General features: G+C 39.4%; 2 protein-coding genes across 5 annotated transcripts; one reads left to right on the top strand and one right to left on the bottom strand.

The window, feature by feature from the left end:
• Positions 1–147: 147 nt before the first annotated feature.
• LOC144002419 (serine/threonine-protein phosphatase 2A 55 kDa regulatory subunit B alpha isoform) lies at positions 148–16,438 on the bottom strand. Of its 3 annotated transcripts, none has more exons than XM_077497624.1 (10): positions 16,313–16,438; positions 6,106–6,174; positions 5,107–5,204; positions 4,765–4,930; positions 4,253–4,365; positions 3,862–4,039; positions 3,448–3,612; positions 3,082–3,251; positions 2,718–2,809; positions 148–1,425 (listed from the first exon to the last, which is right to left on the bottom strand). In XM_077497624.1, the coding sequence occupies exons 2-10, from the start codon at positions 6,158–6,160 to the stop codon at positions 1,146–1,148; spliced, it is 1,317 nt and encodes a 438-aa protein (XP_077353750.1). In that variant the 5' UTR covers positions 6,161–6,174; positions 16,313–16,438; the 3' UTR covers positions 148–1,145. The 3 variants fall into 3 exon arrangements, with proteins under 3 accessions (XP_077353750.1, XP_077353748.1, XP_077353749.1); XM_077497622.1 differs by lacking the exon at positions 16,313–16,438 and adding an exon at positions 7,521–7,870; XM_077497623.1 differs by lacking the exon at positions 16,313–16,438 and adding an exon at positions 6,724–6,867.
• gsna (gelsolin a) lies at positions 9,284–25,594 on the top strand. 2 transcript variants are annotated; one of them, XM_077497620.1, is made up of 17 exons: positions 9,284–9,562; positions 14,854–15,047; positions 15,344–15,498; positions 16,071–16,232; positions 16,338–16,487; positions 16,613–16,702; positions 17,933–18,065; positions 18,158–18,462; positions 19,956–20,089; positions 20,207–20,297; positions 20,490–20,516; positions 22,396–22,566; positions 22,660–22,834; positions 23,206–23,327; positions 23,535–23,612; positions 23,709–23,769; positions 24,917–25,594. In XM_077497620.1, the coding sequence occupies exons 2-17, from the start codon at positions 14,855–14,857 to the stop codon at positions 25,084–25,086; spliced, it is 2,217 nt and encodes a 738-aa protein (XP_077353746.1). In that variant the 5' UTR covers positions 9,284–9,562; position 14,854; the 3' UTR covers positions 25,087–25,594. The 2 variants fall into 2 exon arrangements, with proteins under 2 accessions (XP_077353746.1, XP_077353747.1); XM_077497621.1 differs by lacking the exon at positions 20,490–20,516 and having other exon boundaries at positions 9,287–9,562.
• Positions 25,595–25,600: the final 6 nt, after the last annotated feature.

Below are 25,600 nucleotides of genomic sequence, written 5' to 3' on the forward strand. Positions count from 1 at the left end.
AAACTGCAAAAAATAGTTCCTTTATAACGGTCACTGTCATAGATTTAAATTGTAGTCGCACATTGACATCAAATAGTTTGACTGGTCCACGTTTGTAAGGTGTGGAGACAACACGCATCAATTATCTTGCAGCCCATTGCACCAACACATAGTAGCAGTATGTTTTTATTTGAATTAACAGAATGCAATGAAATGCCTCAAATAAAAATGATCAGTTTTGAACATGTGCCTAACAAACACATACAAGTACTTTAGTCGGAGCAAGTCCAGTGTCATAGCAAACAATTCCCTTATGAAGTAACTTCAGATTTGTGGTACACCATGGGAAGACAACACTTAAGATTAGAATACCCCAAAGTAAAAATGCTGAAGGTCCAACTTAAAACTATAATTGGGGACGGAATAATTCTGGCGATACAGGTATACTTTTAAATATAATTGGACACCCGTTGTGATGTTTAAATCAACTCTCAGGTTGCTTTTGTTCAAAACAAGACACAAACCAAATTCGATCATCACTATTTTGGATATTGGCCTTCCAAAATCTTAGTTAACGTGACTGACTCGACTCGAGAAGACCTGAGATTTGACTGTGTCCACAATTGCTGCATTCGTTTGTGAATTTGTGTGTGCACGTGTGGGTTTAAGATATGGAAGGAGACTCAAATAACACTTTTGACAGCATTACAGATAATTTCATAAAAGGGTGTATGCACACACATTTAATAATAATAATAAAAAAAACAAAAAACCCTGTCATTTTTCTTTTAGAAACTTAAAACTACTATGGCACGGGACAATGAGGGACATACTAAAAAAAAAAAAAAAAAAAATTCACAGAGCCAAGGAAGATTATAAAAATAAATTTGTACTCAGAAATCTGGTACACCCACGTCACTTCAGGAGAGGTTTGTGGGCGGGCAAAAACAAACAAAAATGGCACGTCACTGAAACAAGGCAAGTGTCACTGTCACAGACAGATTGATGATGGGCAAGAGCGAGGCTTCTCTGTCTCCATCTCCCGTTCACCCAGTAGTGACAAACGGGATGCTGTTTGCCAGCGTTACCATGACCCACCCTGGCTGCGGCCGCGGGGCGGCAGGTGGTGCATCACGACGTCTCACACACACCAGATACTGTGCACGTTAATTGACTTTATCCTGGAATATGTAGAGGTTGTTGGTCGTCGCTACTGCGATGATGTTGTCCTGGGGATGCCAGGCAGTGTGCAGGATCTTCTTGTTAAAGTCCAAACTGTCTACGCTGATCTCGTCCTTCTTGCGCTTTCCCCCTACGCACACCTTGCGGGGTTTAAGGACCTGCATGGGCTTGATGTTTTCACGGGAAGCCTCCAAAGTGACGTCGCGCCGATGGCTCCGGTCGAACATCCGGAAGAAATTGTTGTACGAGCCGGTCATCACCACACTGGAAGGAGAATGTAGAGAATTTTAATATTCGGAATGAAACATTTCTGGCAAAAATCTGTCAGAAGAAAAAAGCAAGCCATCAATCAGGGTTTATGCAGGTATCGGCATTCAAAAAAGAAAATCTTTTTTAATGCAACACTAATTTAATGCCCATGTACTGCATACACACAGGCACACACATACGCACACTTTATATATTAGGGCTGTCAGCCAATTCTGATTTTTAATTGCGCGTTATACTTTATCTGTCCTAAATGCACAATAAAATATTTTTTTTCCAAGTTTTTCATACTCTTTTTAAATTAACATAAAAGTGGCCAAACATGGTTACCAAATACAAATTAGGTTCTAGTTTTTAGTTCATTGCTACAGTATAATATAATTTTGCCATGAGATAGCATTAGTGTTTCATGTTGGACATTGATGACAGAAACGGTACATTTTTCATTTCAATTTCAAAGCAATTGTTATTTGGAACATGAATCAACTTGTGGGCTACAGGCCATTTTCTTCATTGTAAAACACAGATTTATTATTGCTAAATTGTGTTATAGTACATCCTTTGCACAATGTCGTATGTAAAATAAAGCATGAACAGCAATGTTTTTACACCAATTTAAATTGTTAATGCCTCTGACCGTCTTGAATGCTTTTTAATGCCATTTAAGGCCTTAATTTCAGCAAAATCAAAATTTCATGCTTTTTAACTCATTCTCTCCCCAAAACGTATAAATTTGTTCATTTTAAATGTATTAAGTGTCCCAAAGACATATTTATTTTATTTGTTTTATTTAGGTATTTTTTAATGCTAGAGCATACAGAAGGCTTTGATGCAGCCTCTCAATGGCAAAGAACAGCTGAAAAAAACGGTAGTAATTACAAAAACTGCCAACTGGTGGCAGCAGAGTATAATAGATCAATCAGGGCCATGATGAAAACAAGCTGATTTCCACACAATTCTACGCAGATTTGTGACTATTGATGAAACTTAGCTATATTCTGCAAAACGGAAACAGATAGAAATATACTTTCTTTTCCTGATTAAAGAAGAGACTTTTTTTTTTTTTTGGTAAGTTCCAATGCTTTTATAGCAATAAAACACAATATTCTGTGGGCCTTGCAAAATCAGTCAGTAAAACAGCCGGGAACAAACGGGGATGCTTCAGTGAAAATGGGTGAGTTAATGACCCGCAGAAACCCTGCCAATACTGATGGTCATAAATTAATAAAATCATGAAATTGACTGAAATCAAACCAAAGGACAAGTTGGCCTTTTGTCTTTTTAATCACCTGTCGTTGCCATTCCAGCAACATTCAAACTTGTCAAAGATGCAGTCATTTTCGTAGAGTGAGCACAGTTTGCTCCTCAGGTGCTCGTGAACCTGAAAGGAAAAGTGGGAGCAGGTGAGAGACTCCAGAGTATGGAGTTTAAATGTTCATATTGTGTAAAGGTCTGGTACAAATAAACAACCCTGCTCCGTCAATGTGCCCATGAATCAAGACTATGATTACAAGCTTCTACAACAATGTCAAATTGCCCTTGATGTAACATTCCAGAGCAGATGGATGAGAGACACTTCAGCCTCACACATTATAAATGAAGACGCAAGCTAAACATATTAAAGCGAAAACTATATATATTTAAAGAACACACCTGATATGTCTCCACTGGCCTGTTCTCCATGTTCAAATCCCAAATCTTTACGGACAAATAGTCCCTGGTCATCATGTAGCGTCCGTTGTGGCTAAATTTCACATCCGAGATTGACGATATTATCTCAGAGAAGAAAGAGCGATTACTGGGATCTTCTGGCTCTTCAAATACTGGACATAAAATATTAAAAAAAATAAATAAAACAAAACTTGTGTCTTTGTGCAGAATTATCTATTTGAGTCGTGTGAATAGGAAGGAATACATAACTAGCTGTTTTACTCATAATGTTACTTATATGTGACATATATGGTGAAAAATAATAAAAAAAATAAAATAAGAGATTTTATAGCAAGTGGTACGACTCACGTTTGGAGTGCTTGTCACAGAGCGCAGAGATCCTCATGTCACACAGACGGATGGTTCCTTTGCTGCTGCTGTAGACGAAGGTGTTACACTGATGAGGATGAAACTCGGCGGCCGTGATCACCTCTGTTAGCTCTTCCATGTTGGCTGGTTTGATGTCAACAATGTCTGACAGATGCTGGGTTAAGAGGAATACACGCGCTTTCTACATGATCCACTAGCCCAAATAAAACTACACAACGGTGTAATGTGTCTGCACTTTTAAACAAAAGGACAAAGGCATAAACAATTATAACGGAAATAGAAAATCAGTATGATGCATCTCATCATCACTTTTGTAAACAAACCTCTACCTAGAGACATCGGGACAATCTGCCATAGTAACCAACAACAACAACAACAACAACAAAAAGATACTGAAGCTGCGGTCAGTGATCTCAAGGTGCCAAAGGTTAATGCGGAGGTCATCTGCAGACAAGTAAGTCTCGTTGTCACTGTTGACCGAGATGGAGTTGATGTGGTAGGTGTGAGCATTGGCGAACACCCTGCGTGGACTGGCTTCCACCATGAGGTCCATAGGTATCAAAACCGGCACCTGAGATATGATGAACAAGCAAAGGTTAGAGAAACAGAAACTTGAGCAATTCTACCCTCTAGGGACTGAATTTGGTAAGACAGCACAAATGGATGGACATGTTAGGATTGGGAATCTCATTGCAGGATCCCCTAAAAGCTTGCAGTTGAGCTCCAGTGTTGTTGCATCATGTCATCGTTGTGCTTTCAGGGTGTGTTTGATTCATGGACTGACCCGTAATGAGGTGATAGTGTTGGGATCCTTGTAACGTCCATCTTCCTCCTTGAGATTATAGCCCTCTGGTCTCCTGTCTCGTTCACTGATTTTCCACAACTTAATGGTTTTATCTGTCGAAGACAAAATATGGTAAACGTCCCGAACATTAACACAATTAATATACTTTGTAAAAAAAAATAATTTCATAACCTCATGCATTCAATTATAGCAATGCAGTTTACATTAGCAGGCCAATGAAAACATTTAGGTCCCCCCCAATTGTCAAACTCTCCAACAACAACAAAATATCATCCGATAGTCAGTGGAAATGGTGAAGACGCATTGCAACTGTTTCATAGATGCTCATTAGAAGTATTTCCAGTAAGAAAGCTCCTAAATTATCTTCCTCAAGCATCCAATTCCTCCATTGCACAATTTTGCCACACTGCATTAGTGGCTGGTTAGGCATAATCAAAGATATTAATTAGACTGTACCAGCATAAGACATTATTCCTGAATGACTAATTTACCATTGGTTGACAAGAGGAACTGAGCAGCATTCTTCTGAGGAAGCCAACGAATCTTGTTGATCTTTTCTTCAATCTCCAAACTTTTCAAGTAGTCAAACTCAGGCTCGTGACTCTGGAAAGTGCTATAGACGTTGTACTCGCTCCGAAACTGAGGCATACTCTTATTCTGTGGGAACATTAGACGAAGACACTTCGATAAATGACAGGAGCAACTATGGTGCTAGGAATTGCTGTTCTAATAAAGTAAAAAACAAAAAAACATTTCTGCAAAAACATCAACACTAAAGAACTTGCTTAAGCAATGTTTTTGTTTGTCAGTGTGAGCAATTCCTTGAGTCGTACCTCAATTTCCTGTTGGAAAATGACCACGCGTCCACCTTTGTCACCTGTGGCCAGTAGCTCACCTGTGTGGTTAAACTCAACCGTGGAGATGATGTCAGCTGAATGAATATAAAAAAACGATAATGAACAACCTTTGGTTAAAAAAATAAAAAAAATTCCTGTATCCTACAGTCATTTAACAGATCATCTTGCCTCTTTGAACACCAAATTTCAATCTTAACCTCAAAATGCAAAATGCATGCTCTGGCAGTCTGATGCACTTCATTGACGGTAGGCCAGAGAAAAAGAACATGTAGAGCACTTTTCACATATATTGTTACTTAACCCATTACTGCCCAGTGAAGCAGAAAGCTAGGAATACAAAGGATTATAGAATTTCTATGAGAATGTCTTTGTCGACTGATTGCCTGAGGAGGGGGCTGCGCAAAGTGTTAGAGTCCGTGTATGCAATGACTAACCTACATTAATATACATGTAGCAAAGAAGTGACAGGATGCATCCTCCAAAATAATGCAATTGGACTGAGAGATAGACTTATAATATGTACAAATATGTTTATTTATTTTTTACAATATTTGTCTCATTTTATCACATATAACGTATAAAATATGTAATACTTAATTTCCACAAATAGGGCCCCGGGGGTGGGGGTTGCTTTGTTTACTAATCCTATTACCAACCATTATATTACAATATATGTCAAGTAATCTGAATTTGGCTTGGGCTTATTAAATAATATTTAAAATTGGTGATAAATTGAAAATGTTTGGTTTCAGTAAATGAACTGCTCTATATCTCATATGCTACTCTAAAACATAACTTTCCAATCTTTGTATTTTACTGTTACCTTATTCCACGCTAGGATTATTGAATTTATTAATAGCCTGTCTTGTTATTGACTTCAACAACTAATCATCAAGTAACTGACAAATGATTTGCATTCAAGGCCCATTAAACTGTCCTACTGTGTGCATCGCTGCACGACTATGAGCTCGGTACCTTCAGCCACATCGTCATCAATGGCTCCTTTCACCTGAGAGAAACACCACTGCATGTCACCTCCAGCTCCTGCAAGTTAAAATAAACGCAGAAATTAGAGTGGTGAAGCAGACAGGTAGTTATATGCATATTACACAACCGAAATATTGGGGGCGGGGTACTTAAACAAATACCATAATTTAAAAGCAATGCCTGACTTCTATTGATTGATTTCAGTCATTATTTTTGCTTTATTATTACTTTTGCCAGTTTCAATTTGTTTCAGTAACAATTGTGTTTTCTTTCATTAGCAGGGTATACCAACATTTTTGTGCAAAACATCTCAAATATTTTCAGGATCTAAATATGCATTGATTTAATGCAAAGCAACAATTATTGAAATGCATTACAGTTATATTTTACAAGAAAATATGGTTACATTCAGATATGGGAATAAGCAGTCAGTCATTTATGAGTCATCACAGTTGCCATATTCACATAATCGGAGGGCGAGTCGTGACTCCAAAAAGATTTAATAACAGAAAATGATCCAGAGAGGAAAAGAAATATAATTCTAGTAGGACAGATTACGCAGTAATTTGATATAAGGTAAAAGCAAATGAGCAATCTGACGAGCACCTCATTATCTACCACCGCAACGCAATGCAATGCATAAGCCCGTGGATCCGTCTCAGTTCCCCGCCCAAAAGGAACAGATGCATTGCTGGCAATATACATTTGGCGACATTTTCATGCAAAAGAACGATATGATATTTCTGTCAAGTTGGGTCAAACTGTCAAATTGCATACCTCATTAAGCATGATTACAAAATTCAAGGGAAGTCGTGACGTTAGCTGACGCATGAAAAGTAGACGAGTAAAATACCTCGCACCATACATTTTCAACGACAGCGGGACATTATGTACGACTATATATTCCGATTTCTTCTTTAGTCACCTGCAAAACCTCCCGAGCATTTAAGAACTAGCTCTGCGGCGATAGCATGTGGTCAATGTCAAAGTTTGAGCTAACGTTAGCTTGCAGGCTCTCTTGCCAAGACAGTTATAGCATGTGCATATTGGATAACTTATTTATTTTTAGTGAATGTCGCTTTTAAAATTCGTTTGGCAGTGGCGTTGATGTCTCAAATGCTAAATTTTGAAGTGCCACAGATATGATATGCCCTCGCTGCACACCAGTTAAGTTGTCGTTAACACTCAGGCCAAATGCGTGATGACACTGGAGTTTACTGACGAGCTAACGTTAGCATTAGCATCGGCTAAGTTGTGTTAGCCTGCTACATTTAGCTAAATTGCTAGTAGGGCGGATGCAGGATCGTCCAGCCATTGAGGCAGGGGGCTTGTGCATCCCGGGAGGAGCTGCCAAAACGTCGGTGTATTCCTAGTTTACATGTGGAACGGGTGTAATAGATTACCTGCCATGACGAGACAGACTGGGGGCTCGCCTCACTCAAACACGATCCTTCCTCCCACTCCCACTCCCACTCCCACGCGTTGCTTCGTGGTGGGTAACTGAACTTTCCCTTGTGGTGGATCTCCACTATCCGACTGCTCGGAACCTGCACGTCGGGGCGTTTAGGTGAACCGTTTTCAGTAATCGCCGCTTCTATTTCCCGCTCCCGAGTCTGTTTCTCTCGTTAGCATCCCACAAGTCACTTCTCCACCCCGCTACACAGCCTTCTTCCGCACCTCCACTAAAATGCTTTTTTACAATGCGCGCGCACGCCGCAAGGCAGACGCTGCCATGCGCGCGCATGCACGCGCATAAATTGTGGAGAAAATATTGAATGAAATCAGCGGCATATGCAAAAGGAGGCGCTTCCGTCAGAATGAGCTCACAGTGACTTCATTAGCTGAACCTAAAGCATTCATTTGAAATATAACATTTCAAAACTGTTCACAATGTATTTAAAATTCAGCAATCATCATCATCTCTTCATAGAGATAATTTCTCCTACATTTCTTGACTGATTAAAACCATCTAAAGTCCCAACTTCCAAACGTTGAGCTTATATGGGACATATAACATTCCCCAAATTCCATTATTTTTACAATGTCCAAATGAAGAGACATTTCACGCTTTTTCCTCCACCTTCCAAATTTCTTGCCTGATTAAAACGATTGAACATAGAATTATCACAAAAGTTGTAGGCCTATTTCAAACCCAGACAACACATTCCTCTTCAATTTCTAAAGAGTGTTTTACTTAGTCATCTGACATGGCGGCATGTAATGTCTTTTCTTCTTCCGAAAGCTCAAGGGGACCCATTTTGAAGATGTGCATGACCATGACATCAAGACGGCTGTAATGATCCCATGAAAAATCCTTCCAGGAGTGCATGAAGGCATGGAAGAGATCTGGGGAAGTACGTTTAAGGGGATACTGGGAAAACTTGTAATATGAATTTGAAATACTGTATACTAGTATATCTTTTTGACATACCTTTTACTAGTTACCACATTCCAAACATTCCCACACTTTCCCAATAAAATGTTCTAAATTAAGAGATTTTTTTTTTTAAATATTTACCACCTCCTTGACTGAAATAAACCATTCCAACTTCAAGTCTGAAATTCTACATTTTAGCGACTGAGTTTATTCCACAGCATTTAGTTCTTCATTATAGCTCCAGCATTATAGTTCACTGTATAATTGTGATTGGAGCAAACCTTGGATGAGTTTAATACATAAAATAAAATAAAATAATAATAATAATAATAATAGTAATGCATTATATTTAAAGGCGCCTTTCCAGACACTCAAGGACACTGTACAATTTAAAAACGATTTAATTTTAAAAAATGTTATAAAAAAAAGGTATATTTTCACGTGATAACATGTTGCCCATTTTCCTCCAAAGAACAACTGCATCATTGTCAATTTTTTGTTTTGTGGTGACCCATGATATTATTGTTATTATCATGTAAAATACCTGCCTGAGTAAAGAGTTGCACGTTTGCTTTGATTTAGCCGGTGCTTGGATTTTTTTTTTTTTTGTCGTGTCACCAGTAGATGGAAGCATCGTTCAACCTGAACGCTGCTCAAATACCGGAAGTAGAATTATAGCAATATGTAATATGTGTGACGTCAAAATCCACACACCTAAATAACGTTTGAGATTACCTCGCGTCTGTCTATTATTAAACTGTCTCAAGCACGCAATATGTTCAACAGATCATTCTCGAGAAAACAGGCGTGCGCGTAGATTTGCGCACGCACTCGACCCCCGCCTTGCCTTGTGCAGCAGGGCAGGCCAGGCAGCAGTAACGGGGTGTGTCTAGTAACGGGGAGTGTCCCGGGACAGGGACAGCCTCAAAAGTAGCGGCTTTGCGCTCAGCTGCCACGCCGTCTCGACGCCTCACTGCTCCCAGCCTGCAGCTTGAAGCGCTCATCGCGGCTCGCCCACGTCTCCTTTTGTTCTCCGTTTGTTTTGTATAACTCCGGAAGATCTGTCAGGTACGACCAATTTGACTTTACAGCATCAGCATTCCAACCAGTGGGCCAGATTGTAGGATGGTAATTTGATGCCTCAATTTACGATGAAATTTCATGCATAACAATACAGAACGAACGGGCCTGATTTTTGCATGGCGGCCGGCCTACTTGTCTGGCTTTATGAAGTACTGAACAGTGATTAGCAATGCTGTAATAACAACCTTATTCTGTATTGCAGCCAATGCCATATAAGGACATAACCCTTGCTTGCATGCAGACAGAAAATTATGTGTGGTTTCACTTGTAAACACTTGGGCAGCACAGTGGACAAGTGGGTAGTGTTTAGAACGTCTAACTTTGAGATTTAGTGTTCAAATTTCACATCAACTCCTTCTACTGTGTGGGTTTTCTGATTTCCTCCCACATTAAAAAAACAAAACAACAAAAAAAACATAGTACAGCAGTGTCCATGTAAACGTGAGTGTGGATTTGTTTGTCTTGTCCGTTCCAAGGTACTGGTGCACAAGTCAAACGGCCAAGGTGCAGCTCCCCTAAGGAAGAGAAGGATAAAGGATGCAATGGATGGATAGCATACAACACTGATTCACACACTCAGTTAAAAAAAAAAAAGTTGAACTATTAGAAATGGTGTGACAGTGCTGACCAATTGCAATCCACAAGATGAAATGTCTGTTGTTTCCATAGAAACATCTAAGCAAATAGTGAGACAGAGGAAGTCGAGTCAGCGACCGCGAGATGAATGTGTCACTCATTGTTGTGTTTGCCACAACATGTGTGGAGGCGATATAGATAGACCGTTGCTAGCCAATCAGAATGGACGGCGTCAAATCTGCATGCAGCTGTGAGTATAGCAAGCCTGCATCCTGGCTAATCCACGCCCTGCAGATTTCGATGGAAGCCTCAAATAACTGCATGCTTTGTTTGTGTGCATCTTGCGCGAGATTTGGATGTTTGTTTGTGTTCCAACAAGGATACAAAGAAAATAAATTGAGGTTTATATTTTTGTAGGATGAAAACATCATGAGGTGTCTCAAATTTATACATACAGACGAAACCGGTAAGACATTTAAAGGGGAAATAAAGTCAAACAGTTTTTGTACAATAATATGTGTTATGTAGCCCTATTTGCCCAAACAACATTCTGATTAATAGTAGCAGCAACAGCCACCTGTTTTTCACCAGGTGAACCGTGATTGGTTGTAACCCGAGCCCTGAGCAACTGTGATGTCATTTTCAGTCGACAGCAAGTGGCAAAATGGCCGCCCCCTGTGATGGATTAAAACGGGTGGATTTTGCTGCTTAAATCATATTCCACAAATGCAATATTAATCAGAATATTGTGCTTTGACTAATGGGGGCATGTGCCCCCTACTTTTTCATTTGTAAAGATAATGTTTGGGTTGACTTCCCCTTTAAGAGTTAAAAGTATTTATGCTTTTGTTGTGTTCATTGCAAGACGTGGTGGAAAACTGAATAGGTCATTCCTCGTTTAGGGAAAATCCCAATAAAAGCCTGCAGTTAGTTTAATTCACAAATAAAATTGAATTGTGGGCTTGTGATTTTTCAGCTGCGACACCAGCTGACAAATCACAAGGGTTTTGATGCCCACACAGTTTTGTGACATCTGAGGCTTGCGCTGCACCAGTATTGAGGCCTGCAGCAGGGTCTGTCCAAAAGGAGGGGGCCATTGGTGAGCTAAGTATGGGGGAGGGGATCAGATAATTGTGTTAGGAGCCAAAGAGGGAGGACATGGGGTTAGAGAGTTCTCTGCAGTTCCACAAAGGTTTGGGATTGTATTTACTTCTCCTAATCATGTGACTTTTTTTTTTTTTTTTTTTTGCTGTAGAAGTTTATGCTAGTAGCTGTAATGAAAACAAACTGGACATCCAGCCATTACAAAATAAGTTATATGCTATAATAAACTCATTTTGTTTATTTGGGTATTTTCAGACAACAGGGGAGCAAAGTGGTTCGCACTGCCTCGCAGGTCAGATCTTCTCGGTTTGAATCTCAAGTCTTTCGTGTACCCTGCCTCTCACCCAATAGTCAGCTGGGATTAGCTCCAGCTACCATTTTCATTCTTCAGACTATTTTCAGCCTTTGATTTTTTCAAATTGTTAAATTCCTCAGGCATGACGAATCCCCCCCTAATGTTTGCTTTATTAGGATTTACAAAGCCAGTGTCTTACTCAAGGAGAAAAACAGCTTTGGTACTTGATGGCAGAACAATTTCATCTATTGGGGGCTATGATTACTGCTGTAGTGATTTTTTTTTTTTTTTTTTTTTTTATAGTTTATTCTAAAGCTCCTCAAAACCCAAAGCTGCACAAAAGATATGAGAACATAGATTTGTGTTAGTCTCCGGAATTTTTTTTAAAGGGTTTCTATTTTTAACCAGACATCTACATGTGTCACTGCAGTTTGAAGACTCTCTTGCGGTGCTTTTAGAGACACTGTAGATTTATGGCATGCAGATTTAACAGCACGAGTATGAAATTTCATAGTTTTCGATTGTTCTTTGTTTGACGTCATCCTCAACGTGTCACGTAAACATTCTCTGGCAAACATCTGCCCTCCTGTCCAACTAGAATCCCGTGGTTCGACTCAGACCTTTGCCTGCATGTGGTAATCCGATTGTTGGGTGTGTCGGTTAGTGATTTTTATAGCTGCCCAAGCAGAAGTTGATGATTTATAACCAGCAGTTTGAAACATAATGTTGTAGTCGTTGAATTATAAAAAAAAAAAATCCACCCGGACGACCAGAAAGTATGTATAAAAAAAAAGAAGAAAAAAAAAAAAAAAAGTGGACGTGTCCGAGTTTAGGAAGTAGCGGTTTGACGGTTCTTTGAGTTTGTTCATTGTATTAATAACTGATGAAATACAGAATTGTGGTATCCACATTTAGTGCATCAACGTATTCCTTTGTTACAACTGCGCATTATTCTAGTTTCCATAACCTCCATAAACAATCAACCAGAGACAATACAGGTCATACTTTCACTAAATGCTCTGTTATTATAGTAATAGATGGAAAAGTCTACTGTTGATGGCAATTCCTTTGCAGCATTCCATTGAACAAATTGCTGCACAGCGAGTCCTGACTATCACGCAAGAAAAGCGGAAATGGTGGGAAAGAAATTTGTTGAGTCCCCCCACTAGCTTACTTCCACTTCTGCCTCCAGTCGGCAGTAGATGCTTCCCATTCTTGTGGTCAGACAGCCATTTTGAACGCTGTCCCATTCTTCCAGTGTTTGGACTGAACTAGCAATAGAAAGTGCTCATAATAGTTCTGTAACACACTATGTACTTGAGGTGTTTTGATGACATCTTCAGCTAAATGAATGAGTTCTGTGAAACATGAGTGGTATTACGCAGGAAAGGCCATGACTTAAAAAAAAAAAAAGAAGTCAAAATCTAATTTGCTAACACTGCTTCAATTCAGAGAACTTGTTTATACCCTGTGGTGTTTACTCTGCCAGTCAAGCTGCAGAAAACATTTCTGTGACCAAGATGTATTATTTATGGTCACGTCACACCGTGAATTATGTAATCTTAACATAACCATTGGTTGTTGTTGTTGTTGTAGCTAGAGGCTGTTAAATATTCAAATTACATTCAATAAGAGTAGATTACTGTGCACTGACAAAATACAGTAGTCCGAGTAGATTTACATTTTTCATGTTTAAAAACAACAACATATTTTTGGTTTATTGATTTGGATCCATGGTAAATAAGTTAAAAAGTGACTTTCCAACTGGTTACTCCCCGATGACTGAGGCTGCGTGTTTTCTTCTGTAACAGTGAAGGGCTTGTTTTCTCGAAGCTTAATGGAGGAGTGCAGCACAAGGAATGAAGGAAATACCATTTTTTTTGTTTATTTCAAACATTCTATTCTATTTATATGATACAAGCCTTGCTATTTTGCCTTCAAAAACAGAATCTGTGTAAGGGCTTTGTAGACAAATATGATTTTTTTTTTTAGATATTGCAAAGCTGTGCTTTCAGCACTCTCCTGTTGTTTGAGCCCTTTTAATATTGTTATTTTTCCATGAAATAAGCAATAGCCTCACTACTTGAGTTATCTGCATGATTAGCTACTCAGAAAAAAAACTTTGAAACAGTAAGGTCAGTTCCATTTCTCACATTATAAACATCACATGGCACTGAGCAGGCACCTACTTGAAACCCTTGACTAGACTGGCGCCATGTATCTTTATGCGCTTTCACAAGTGGTCAGGAAGGAGTGCGTGTTTTGATGAGAATATTTAGCTGAGGTGTACACATTAGTACTTAGTAAATGTTTCCATCCATCCATCCCTTTTCTATACTACTTATCCCCATTATGGTCACGGGTGAGCTGGAGCCACATTGTCCAAACAGTATTCTTTCATTTTTGATGCAATAATCATGAAAGACAACATGATTATTGCAGAGAGCCTTCTATAGATGCAAATCATGCTAATGTGAAACTCAAACAAACATTCTGAAAATTCAGCAAAGTACTTTTTATAAAGTTTTAGTAATGCACATTCACAATCAATCAATTCTAAAAAATATGGATATCTCAATACTATAGAGCTCATTCAAAGAAATTTGCCATTTTTGGACTCAGCAGACCAAACTTACTCATATATTTCTTTTTCTGGCCAGTGTTATAATTTTCTGTCGAGACAACTCTGAAATTAAAGTTGAAAATTCACACTTCAAATCTTGATTGTTTAATTTGAAATTGTGGCCGGATTTCCTTATCGGCAAAATTATGAAAGCTCAATGTCCAAGTACTTCTGAGCCTTACAGCACTTAACCTGTTGTTCTGTTTCCACAAACGTGTGTTGCAGATGTGCATATTTGGAATATGCTGAAGAGAAAATATACATATGAGGGCTTCAGCAAGCGCCATATGGTGTTTAGAACTTCTCTGTCGGACTGTCTGAGTCATAATATCCAAAGCTTCCTATCCACAACGGGAAACACCCAAGCACAGGGCACCCGTGATTCACTATGCTGTTTGCACTCATATCTAACTATAGAACAAACTGTATCTTTGTATCCATGGCAATCGCTCAGCCTTAAGGGGAGTGGGTTGATATTTCCAAGAGCATGTGGCTCATGAATAGGAGGAGCTAAGCTTCATTTATCAGAGTGACTACTGTTAGTGTTGCCTCTTCAGTGCCCACAGTCACACCAAGCTGGTTGCCAGGACAACACACCTGTATGCTGAAATCGGCAACAGAGCAAAAAGAACCCACTTTTAAACAGTAGTGTGATTTTCTATTTTTTTTTCCCGGTAGAATGGCACAGCACCCAGAGTTTGAGCGGGCTGGAAAGAAGCAGGGCCTCCAGGTTTGGAGGGTGGAGAACTTTGACCTGGTGCCTGTTCCTGAGAACCTGTATGGAGGATTTTATACAGGAGATGCGTACATCATCCTCAACACCATCAAGCAACGCTCAGGAAACTTGCAGTATGACCTCCATTTCTGGTTGGGTGAGTGCACGAGTGGACTTCCAGTCTAAACCATTTGGTCCATGATGACCTAATTATTCTTTTCTGCTTTTGTTAGCTATTGTATGTGTATCCAGTATATATTCATAATCCATACAGTGAGTGGTTAAATGGTCGCGCAATGTGGCTGGTTCTATTAGGTCTTGTGTCTGATTTAACTCATTCACTGCCATTGACGGCTATAGACGTCAACGATCCGTTTTTTTGTTTGTTTTTGTTTACTGGGCTGGGATAAAACCCTGTGTGGGTTTAACATGGCATCTGTGCGTCTCATGCAGGTGACTTCTGCACCCAGGATGAGAGAGGCTCGGCGGCCATCTTCACATTCCAAATGGATGACTTCCTTGGAGGAAAACCCATCCAGTATCGGGAAGTCCAGGGATATGAGTCAAAAACCTTTCTTGGCTACTTCAAGTCTGGGATCAAGTATATGGTGAAGTTTTTTTTTGTTTTTTTGTTTTTTTTTGAGAGCTCAGTATTGTTCATTCGGTAGTCTTACCAATTCAACATGTCATCATCATTGCTCTCTTTGTGTGTCTGTGTGCGTGCATATGTGCATGCACGTGAGTTTGTGAACATTAGTTCACCTGAAACCTGTTAAAAATCCCTTACCCTTCACATTAACCGAATACCACGGCCAGAGTTGTGAAGTTGTCAGGAGACCAGAGGAAGGATCAGAGAAAATAAAGATGAAAGATGAAACAAAGTGAAATCCACCACCTACTATCCACAGATTTACAAACCAGAATCTTTCACCAACCCCAGAAACATCTAAATTCAAACAATTTAAGGAGACTTCAAGAGACCAGAGGAAAGACTAAAGAAGGGAAGGAAGGATAGATGAAGCACAGTGAACAGTTCCCCTTATATTTCTATTGTAATTTGGTACACACCTTTGGCATGTTGTCGTACTAAACTTAGCGGGGCAATCATATCCTCCCATTAACTACACCCGATATTGATAGGCAGTCATTAATTTTGGAAAATGTACCCTGCATCTACTAGAAAGGAGGCGTGGCATCAGGGTTCAAGCATGTCGTCACCAATGAAGTGGTCGTACAGCGAGTGCTCCAGGTTAAAGGTCGCCGTGTTGTCAGGGCAACAGAGGTGGCGGTCAGCTGGGATAGCTTCAACCAAGGAGACTGTTTCATACTGGACTTGGGAGATGTGAGTCACTTTGGGCGTCCCCGTTTTGAAACCTCATGAAAAATAGGAACCTGTTTGGGTCCGTTATTGTGTAAACTCACCTTTGCTCTTCTTCACGCTTTACAGGAGATTTATCAGTGGTGTGGTTCTCAGAGTAACCGCTTTGAAAAGCTGAAGGCCACGCAGGTCGCTAAGGGGATCCGTGACAATGAGCGCAGCGGGAGGGCCCGCGTCTATGTCTGTGATGAGGGGATGGAGAGAGAGAAGATGATTGAGGTGAGATTCTTGAGCAATAACAGCGGGTACACAATGCACAATGAAACGCTATCCAATAATCAAGTGTCAAAAATAAAAATAATGCCGCAAACAACAACCCACATGGTCCTCATTTTTGTCCGTAGGTTTTAGGGGAAAAACCAGACCTGCCTCCTGGAGCCTCTGATGACATCAAGGCTGATGCTTCAAACAGGAAAAGGGCCAAACTCTACAAGGTACTACTGCTTTCTTTTTGCATTATTGAAGTGATTGTGTGGTGTAATGTGAAATACAATGTAGCCTCGACTACTTGTTTAAATAGAGTAGAACAGGAGTGCCCCAACTTTTTCCTCCGATAGCCACATAGGTACTTTAATACTACCGGAAAATATTACATGCATTCTAAAAATAGCACAGATAATAATTGAAAATACTGTTAATCACAATACACTTAAATAAAAAGAGCTTGTTGATGACACAGCAAACGACTCTTGAGCAAATAATTTGTGATGTTTGAAAAATAACAACTGCAGTACATATCACAAAGCAACACGTAATATGGATGATAATGTAATCAAACAGACAGCTCATTTAATTTCCCTTTGGATTGTCATGTGAAAATTATTTGGGGTATTGACACTGTTGAAGTGCACATTTGTAAAACAGTAATAAGTTCTCCGTGGTAAGATTATACAAAAGTGAACCAAATGTTTCCTTTGACGTCAAAGGAATTAGGCACAAGGGCCAAAATGCGTACAGTATATCTAATTATGAATGTGCACAATTTGATACTGATCTAAATTAAAACTGTGTTCAAGAGTTCCATTGTAGTTCATTTCTGTTTAGTTTGTGGCTAGTGAGCTACCTTTCCAGGCATAAACACCCATTTGTATTCAGTATATTTATATGTAAACCCGTAAAACCAGGTGGGGAAGCTAAGCAAAAACACTTGATCATGTGATTCTAAGAACAAATAAAACCTCAAGAGAACTTTACTAAAAAGCCTCAAAATATTTAACCCACAATTGTTGCTTCTTCTTATTTTATTTTTTAATTAAAGATACCGAATGAAGAAAATTCTATTTCCAATCGCTACTGCCACCTGTGGCCGGAAAATGAAACTACACATCCTTTTACACGTACACAAAGCGCATTTGACTTCAGATCCGCAGACATAGGGCGGAAAATTCTAAAAAAAATATATATATATATATATATATAAAATAAAATAAATTGGCTTGCAGGTGTACCCATTGTGAACAGCCAAGGTGCTAATCATAGTAAATGGTCAAATAAAAAGGCTATTTTGAAGATATTTTTGGCCAGATTGTTACAGAGAGCATCTGTAAATGTATTATGGACTTTATAAATACTGAGCTCTCCCCAGTTAGGACTTAGGTTTCCTATCCCTGCTCGTTAAACTGACCAAACATATTTGTATTAAATGTGACTGGCTTCTGTGGCAGGTGTCCAATGCCAGTGGAGGTATGACTATTGCACTGGTGGCTGAAGAGAACCCATTCCGCCAAAGTGCCCTGGACACTGGCGACTGTTTCATTCTGGATCACGGCTCTGATAGCAAGCTCTACGTATGGAAAGGTATGCTAAAGTTGTGCTTTTCAAAACACGATCTGCTTTGGTCAAATGTAGTCATAATGACTAGCTTGTCCCTTTCTCTCTTCCCATAAAAGGTCAAGGCGCCAACATGGACGAGCGAAAGGCGTCGATGAAGGCTGCCGAGGAGTTCATCAAGAAGATGGGCTACCCCAAACACACCGAAGTGCAGATCTTGCCCGAGATGGGCGAGACGCCGCTCTTCAAGCAGTTTTTCAAGAACTGGAGGGACAAAGATCAGACCGTGGGCCTGGGTGTGGCCTACATCGCCAACAGCATCGCCAAGATTGAGAAGGTGCCCTTCGACGCCGCCTCTCTGCACGACTCCCCCGCCATGGCCGCCCAGCACGGCATGGTGGATGACGGCACCGGAGAGAAACAGGTGAGATGATGGAGGCACTCTTCTAATTGTGCTGTTTCTTTTGACTTGAATGCTGTACTGAGACACAAAAGGCCTAAAAAAATGAAAATACTTGAGAAATCTGCTCTCAAGCGCCTCCTACAGGTGTGAAGTATAATGAGAAGTCTAAAATGAAAAATTAAATATCTTAAATTAATACTACTATGCATTGGTGGGAAGTAACGAAGAACAAATACTCTGTTGCTGTACTTATGTGGATTTTTTCTGGTATTCGTATCTGTACTTTACATGAGTATTTATTTTTCTGATGATTTTTTACTTTTACTCCCTAACTGATATCTGCACTTTGCACCCCTTACTTTGTCAAAATAGGCTTTTTACTTTTTTTTTCTTTTTTTTTCCCCTTAGCGGATGTTGACACAACAAAAAGAAGGCTTTTAAAGTCAACCACTGCTGAGATTTTGATCGACTGATTGATTAATTGAGATTTGCCGGGGCTTATAAAAGCGTATTGCATATCTTAGCTATTCATGATACAGCAGAGTCAAGATGCAAGATATTCTCCTATATCTATAGTGTGGCCTTATTTAAGTGGATTATCTGTTTTTCCTGTTATCATTACCGGTAACTAATTTAGTATTTTATTTGTTGGTCAGGTCAAAAGGTTGTTTACAACATTGATTTGATGGCAAAAGCCTGAGCTAACAGAAGGGAGAAACTGGGGATTTTTATTTATTTATTTTATTTATTTATTTATTATATTGTGCAATTTTATCAAAATAGGTATTGCATGTACAGTAACTGTTAGTAAAAATGAATTTTTACTTTTAATATTTGTTCTTAAATAGCATTGTCCCAATCTGATCGACATGATCGGAAATCGAGGCCGATCACATGATTTTCAGCTGATGGGTATCGGCTGAAAAAGATCGGATATTTATTTTTGTTTTAAATTTCTAAAGTCGAGTGACATATTTTAGCAGTTTACTTGATTTGGACCACTGCTGATTTACAGTCATATAAAAAGTATCATCTTGGGATACCTTTGTTCAAATATTAAAACAAGCAAACAAAAAAAAAAGATAATATTATGATAATTTGGATGTGGTCTGCTTTTTCTTCTTCATTACATTGCATTGCATTGCAGAGGGTATATATCGGGACTTGGTACTCAAAATTGTGACTTATAATTTTGGGTCTGGTCAATTTACATTTGCAAACTGAGTCCGATGATGTCGTTTTCAGTCAACAGCAAGCGGCAAAATGTCCGCCCCCGAAGATGGATGAAAACAGGTGGATGCTGCTGCTTAATTAATATTCCACAAACTCAATATTAGTTCGAATACAGGTACCAGGTAGTGGTGCCACATAGAACATACTGTAAAGAAAATGTTGTTCTTTTGCCTAGAAGAGTATTTGATTCTGATGGATGTTATTAGCTTATGCAGGTGTACCTAATGATGTGTCCTATCCTGTGATAGTGCAATGCATCAATCTTGCGTCTTTCCTGCCAGATCTGGCGTATTGAGGGATCTGACAAGGTGCCAGTAGACCCGTCCACCTATGGCCAGTTCTTCGGAGGAGACAGTTACATCATCCAGTATAACTACCATCATGGGGGACGTCATGGACATATCATCTACATGTGGTGAGAATGATGAGCTTGTAAAAAAAACAACAACAAAAACCCCTCAAAAAACAGATATCATCAAGCTACAGGAGGAAGGCCACTCAGCATGTTTGCACGTGCTGATATTGTTCCCAGGCAGGGCATGGACTCCAGCCAGGATGAAATTGGGGCCTGTGCTATCCTCAGCGCCCAGCTGGATGACGAGCTTGGCGGCGGCCCCGTGCAGGTAGCGCACGTCATACCCTGACTGACTTTGAATCACCTGCTTCTTATTTTCATGATCTTTAACCGATTCAATCACTCACATCGTCAGTGTTCCTTTTTCGGCTCCCTGTAAGGCCTCATATGACCTTTGCATCCTTTCGCCTCCTCTCACCCTTGCTGCTTCTTTACCCCCTCGATTTTACTTTGTCCTCAGGTTGTCGGTGCTCCTATAACCACTCAGGTATTCACCTTTTCAAACTGGGTGTTGTCTTTTTATCCAGAGCCAGCGACAAAATTCTGCCTATAGTTTTTTCGATATTATTATTTCACAAGGAAATAATAGTTTAGCTAACAGTGATGCTGTAGCGTTCACCCGTTTAACTAATACATCAAATTCTAGTCCTATAATAGTGTGACAATGCCTCATATCATCATTAAGTGACTTCAAGAATTAAATACACAAGCACACAAAACTCTACATTCATAATAAAGATGCAGCAACACATTCCTGGCTCTCTGCATGAGATGTTCATTTCTCCAATTTGTCTTAATTTTCACCTCACTGTGTACTTGTGTAATTTCGATGTGCATGTTACATATATTGCATTTAAACAGTAGTTTCCAGGCTCCCCCCCCCCCCACTCTTACTTTCACCAAGGCACTCATTTCAACACTTGGAAACTGAATAATGTAATCCCATGAAATTTAACAGGACTTGTTTTCAACCAATATGTTAAAATTTACGTTACTTTTATAAATATTTAATGATCAGTTCTTCTGTCGAACAGGTAACCCTGGCAGATGTACATATGTATTTTTCATTATAAATTTTATGTTAATATAGAGTTCTTTGCTGATAGCCGGGCAAAATCACATCGTTCTATTCATTTATAGTGACGTGTGCGGTATCACTGGTTCCTAATCCCATAAAGGGATACAAGAGACAACAGGTGTCTTATAAATGTTGTAATCCCTGTCTAGACTGAAATTAGATGTACAGACTCACATAACACAAGTTGTAGATTGTTCATCGACTCAAATGCATTTAGATGTAATCAATTCTGGCTTTAGTATGATTTCTAGCCAAATATTAACCACAGTAAGCAGCCACAATTCGTGGGGTATACCTGCTGTGAATGAGGAAAATCTGCAAGGAAGTGATGCCCTTCCAAAAGGTTGCCACAAGATGGCAGCAAAGCTTTTTTTTTTTTTTTTTTCCAGATAAACCTCGAGCGATTATCTCCTCAGTTCAACATAATTGCTTGGCAACAAAATGACACCCCCTAAAAAAAAGAAAAAGGAAAGAAAAGAAAATATTATAATTTTATAAATTAGGCATGGCTTTGGCCACACAAAAACACAAACACAAAACACAAACACAACAAAAACAAATAGAAAGGTGAAGGATATACTTTAAAAAAATAAAAACACCAAATCTCTACTATGCAAGGGTTCACTGTACAGAATAATAATTTTAAACGTTTTTTTTTTTTTTTTAAGGGAATTAATCAACAGGTCTCCTCTCATTAAAATCGAACTTTAAATATGGTTTTGGGTTTAAAAAAAAAAATTAAAAAAAAATCAACAGCTCAGGGTGTACCCCGTCTACTGCCCAAAGCCAGCTTGGATAGGCTCCAGCACTCCCCGCTACCCTTGTGAGGAGCAAACGGTTAAAGAAAATGGGTGGATGGATGGATGGATGGAAATAATCAACTGGTCCCCTCCCATTAAAATGGCATTATTTTCTGGCTTTGATGTAAGACAGAAAGATTGCAAACAAATAACCTTTACAAGCAACAGTTACTAGCTTTGACTCAACTGCATGACCCCATTTAGACTTTTTGAAGCATTGTGATTGGCTGCTGAGTTGATAAATGTTCACTTTGTGTTGTTCATTTAACCTGAGCAAAGAGATTCAAAATACTATAATGCACCCATTCACAAAATTGTAGTTTAGCTTGATGCTCCTCCTTTGTGGCCAAATTGTGTCATTGCTGAACTTTAGATTTGACAACAAAGGATGATCAGATAACTAACATAAAGCATGAGATTGCGTGCACAAGGAGTCAGTGCACCCACGTGCAGAAAAATGAGCCCTATGCTGTTGGCGTTTGTGTCAGGTGAGGGTGGTGCAGGGTAAGGAGCCAGCCCACCTGATGAGTCTGTTTGGAGGACAACCCATGGTGGTCTACAAGGGCGGCACGTCCAGGGAAGGAGGTCAGTCGGCTCCTGCCGAGACTCGCCTCTTCCAGGTGCGCTCCAACTCCGCGGGACACACCAGAGCGGTGGAGGTGAGACATCAGACAGAAAACATGAAAAAAAAAAAAAAAAAAAAAAAAAAAACATCAATCAAAACATGCTCTGTTTCGTATGCGTACGTTTAGGTTGATGCAGTGGCAGCCAACCTGAACTCCAATGATGCTTTTATTCTGGTGAGCCCCGGAGTTTCCTACCTGTGGGTGGGGGTGGGTGCCAGTGACACCGAGAAGACAGGAGCCCAGCAACTGTGCGGCATCCTGGGAGTGTCGCCCTCCGAGCTACCTGAGGGAGGGGAGACAGGTACCATCATTTTTATGCAAAGCGAGTCCCATATCACAGAAATTTCTCACCACTGTGGCACATCATTTTGTTGTCAGATTTTTTATTTTTTTTATTTACTACATATAATGTGTCACATGTTGGTGAAGTATTGTGACAGGCAGAAAAATTAAATGTTCTTCCACTAGATGGCAGAAGATACCACCGGTTGCCAGTCAATCAACAGAATATTAACTTTCAATTCAGCTTAACAAGCCCACATTCACACAATTGCATTTTTCATTAAATTAAGATGAGATATGTATACTTTTTGTGACATTTTTTTGTTTGGTGGTGAGCTATTGAGATTTTCTAACGTGTGCACTTGCTCAATAAACGCTGTCCATTCACAGGTGAGTTCTGGGACGTTCTCGGAGGAAAGACAGAATATCGCACTTCGACCAGACTTAAGGACAAAATGGATGCCCATCCTCCTAGACTCTTTGCCTGCTCTAACAAGACTGGAAACTTCGTCGTAAGTCATTACCGTCATTACATTATGTACATCCTGAGCATCTCATGAGATCAAAACTGGAGACATATCAAAAAGGTTGACTCAGAGATGTTAACCGTTTGTGCTTAGAACTGCACAGCAGTATTTGTTTTTATTGGTTTTGTTATGTAAAAAAAGAAACTGACACATTTTATGACTCGAGTCAAGCTTGTATGCTACACACTCCAGATTGAAGAGGTACCTGGAGAGATGACCCAGGATGACCTCGCCACTGATGATGTCATGATCCTGGACACGTGGGAGCAGGTTGGGAAAGCAGAACAATACGTTTGAGATACAATCGAAAAAGCATTCAAAGAAAATGTGAATGCGTAACTAATGTACTTCCTCCCTTTTGTGAAGGTGTTTGTCTGGATCGGCAACGAGGCCCAAGAGGAAGAGAAGACCGAAGCAATGGCATCTGGTAAGAACATTTTCATGAGCTACTTTAAATATTAACAGTTCTAAAACATATTTTTGAAACTAATGCAAAATTATGTTTCTCTGATTTTGCTAATTGATGTATTTTTTATTCACCCTAAATCTTATCCGATACGTAAAAGTCATTTATATTTAAAATGTCATGATTTAAATATTATTTGTGATCATATTTTGTGGATTAAACAATATACGCAACTACAAACATTTTTAAGTGTCAATTATTGTTTTTTGCTATTAGCATGGTTTTACTTAGTAGGCATAGATTCAGACACAATAACCGCTCTGAAATCTCCTTTTTAGAAATATTTGGCTAAATAAAAACAATTTTTCCCCCATTGAACATAAAATATATATAAAAAAAAAAAAAAAGCGAGAGAGAATATTTGGTACATTAAAAAAAACGTGTATCATGTTAAGTTTAAGTAAATAAATGTTAACTTTCTTCTTCTGTTTAATTTCTTAGCAAGTTACAGTGTCCCATAATTGGTGAGCTATTTTTAGAACAGAGCCGTGGGCTACTCATGTTGTCCTTGGGTCTAACTAGTACCCACTGGCACGTTTTATTTAGATCATTAGGTTATTGATGCCTTGACTTTTAAAAAACCACGTTAAAACTTCCGAATCAGTAATTGGCTCATACCTACTTATTACTAGAGATGTAACGATATATTCCAAAAATCACGATACGATATTACCACGATATGAAGCTCACAATACGATAATTATCACGATAATTAACACATTGAGTTCCTCCACATATTGACTACGTTCCCCTTCATCTGACCGCGAATAGCGTGGATTTTAAACATAGAAGGGCCAAAACATGCCTAATGAAAATTAAATTGCACTAAAAAAGTAGCCACTAGAGGGTGCTAGAACTGCGCAAATGGAAATCATTTGTTCATCAATGTGTTGCTTTTAAATATCGTGAACATGACGCTGACGATATTGCGGCAGTTTTAATATCACAATATTGCCCTTATCGTTACATCCCAACTTATTACTAAGGTTGTATATGGGTAAGCGGATTACTCATGCTAGTTTTAAACCAAAGATACTAAGCCAAATCATTGGCTGCCATAAATGTTGTGTGTCAACAAGTATTTACAAAAACACATCTCGTCCTTCAGCGTTGCGTTACATCGAGACGGATCCTGCTAACAGAGACCGCAGGACGCCCATCGTGAAGATCAAGCAATGCTTCGAGCCGCCTACCTTCACCGGCTGGTTCCTGGGCTGGGACCATGACTACTGGACCAGCGACCCCCTGGAGAGGGCCATGGCTGAACTGGCCATGTGAGCTCACACCCTGCACATGACACCATCCAACCAGCACCTGACACTTCGCCGGCTCTGCAAGCAGAAGACTGTTTTGGATTTTAGTTGCTAGTATGCATTGAGACTTAACAGGATGTAGCAATGTCAAAAAAACAAAACAAAAGTAGTTGTTGCCTCACAGTGCGGCCTTCGCTCGCTTTTAAAACCAAATAATAGCGGGAAAATATTTTACAGGCTGGCTTTTTGTTAAAATGCAATCCTACACATTAAAAAAAAAATTTATTTTATATTCGGACACATGACTAAACACAGCCAGCAAAGTAATACAATGCTTAACATTGTAGATTATTTTATTCTTTTAGTTTTTAATGGTACGGTGCCTGTTGCATAGGATGGTAGATGTTCATGTAGGAATGGCGCGCTTACCGTATTTATTATTTGACAAGCTTTGCTGCTCAACTTGTCCACACTTTTTGCCATTTTCTGTTTTACTTCACCTTGCCATCACAATAAAATTAAATTAGAAGTTGTGTGTG

This window comes from Festucalex cinctus, chromosome 15 (genome assembly GCF_051991245.1).
Source record: "Festucalex cinctus isolate MCC-2025b chromosome 15, RoL_Fcin_1.0, whole genome shotgun sequence".
In the NCBI taxonomy this organism is placed as follows: Eukaryota; Metazoa; Chordata; class Actinopteri; order Syngnathiformes; family Syngnathidae; genus Festucalex; species Festucalex cinctus.

Bases quoted from the DNA above. Each gene is read 5' to 3' on its own strand.
- LOC144002419 (XM_077497622.1), bottom strand. The intron at 3,613-3,861 runs GTATCTTTTTGT...AGCATCTGTCAG, and splicing joins GATCACTGACCGCAGCTTCA to ACATTGTTGACATCAAACCA. The intron at 3,252-3,447 runs GTGAGTCGTACC...TTTTATGTCCAG, and splicing joins CTGTGACAAGCACTCCAAAC to TATTTGAAGAGCCAGAAGAT.
- gsna (XM_077497620.1), top strand. From the start codon at position 14,855: ATGGCACAGCACCCAGAGTTTGAGCGGGCTGGAAAGAAGCAGGGCCTC. The intron at 16,233-16,337 runs GTGAGTCACTTT...CACGCTTTACAG, and splicing joins TCATACTGGACTTGGGAGAT to GAGATTTATCAGTGGTGTGG. The intron at 16,703-17,932 runs GTACTACTGCTT...CTTCTGTGGCAG, and splicing joins AAAGGGCCAAACTCTACAAG to GTGTCCAATGCCAGTGGAGG.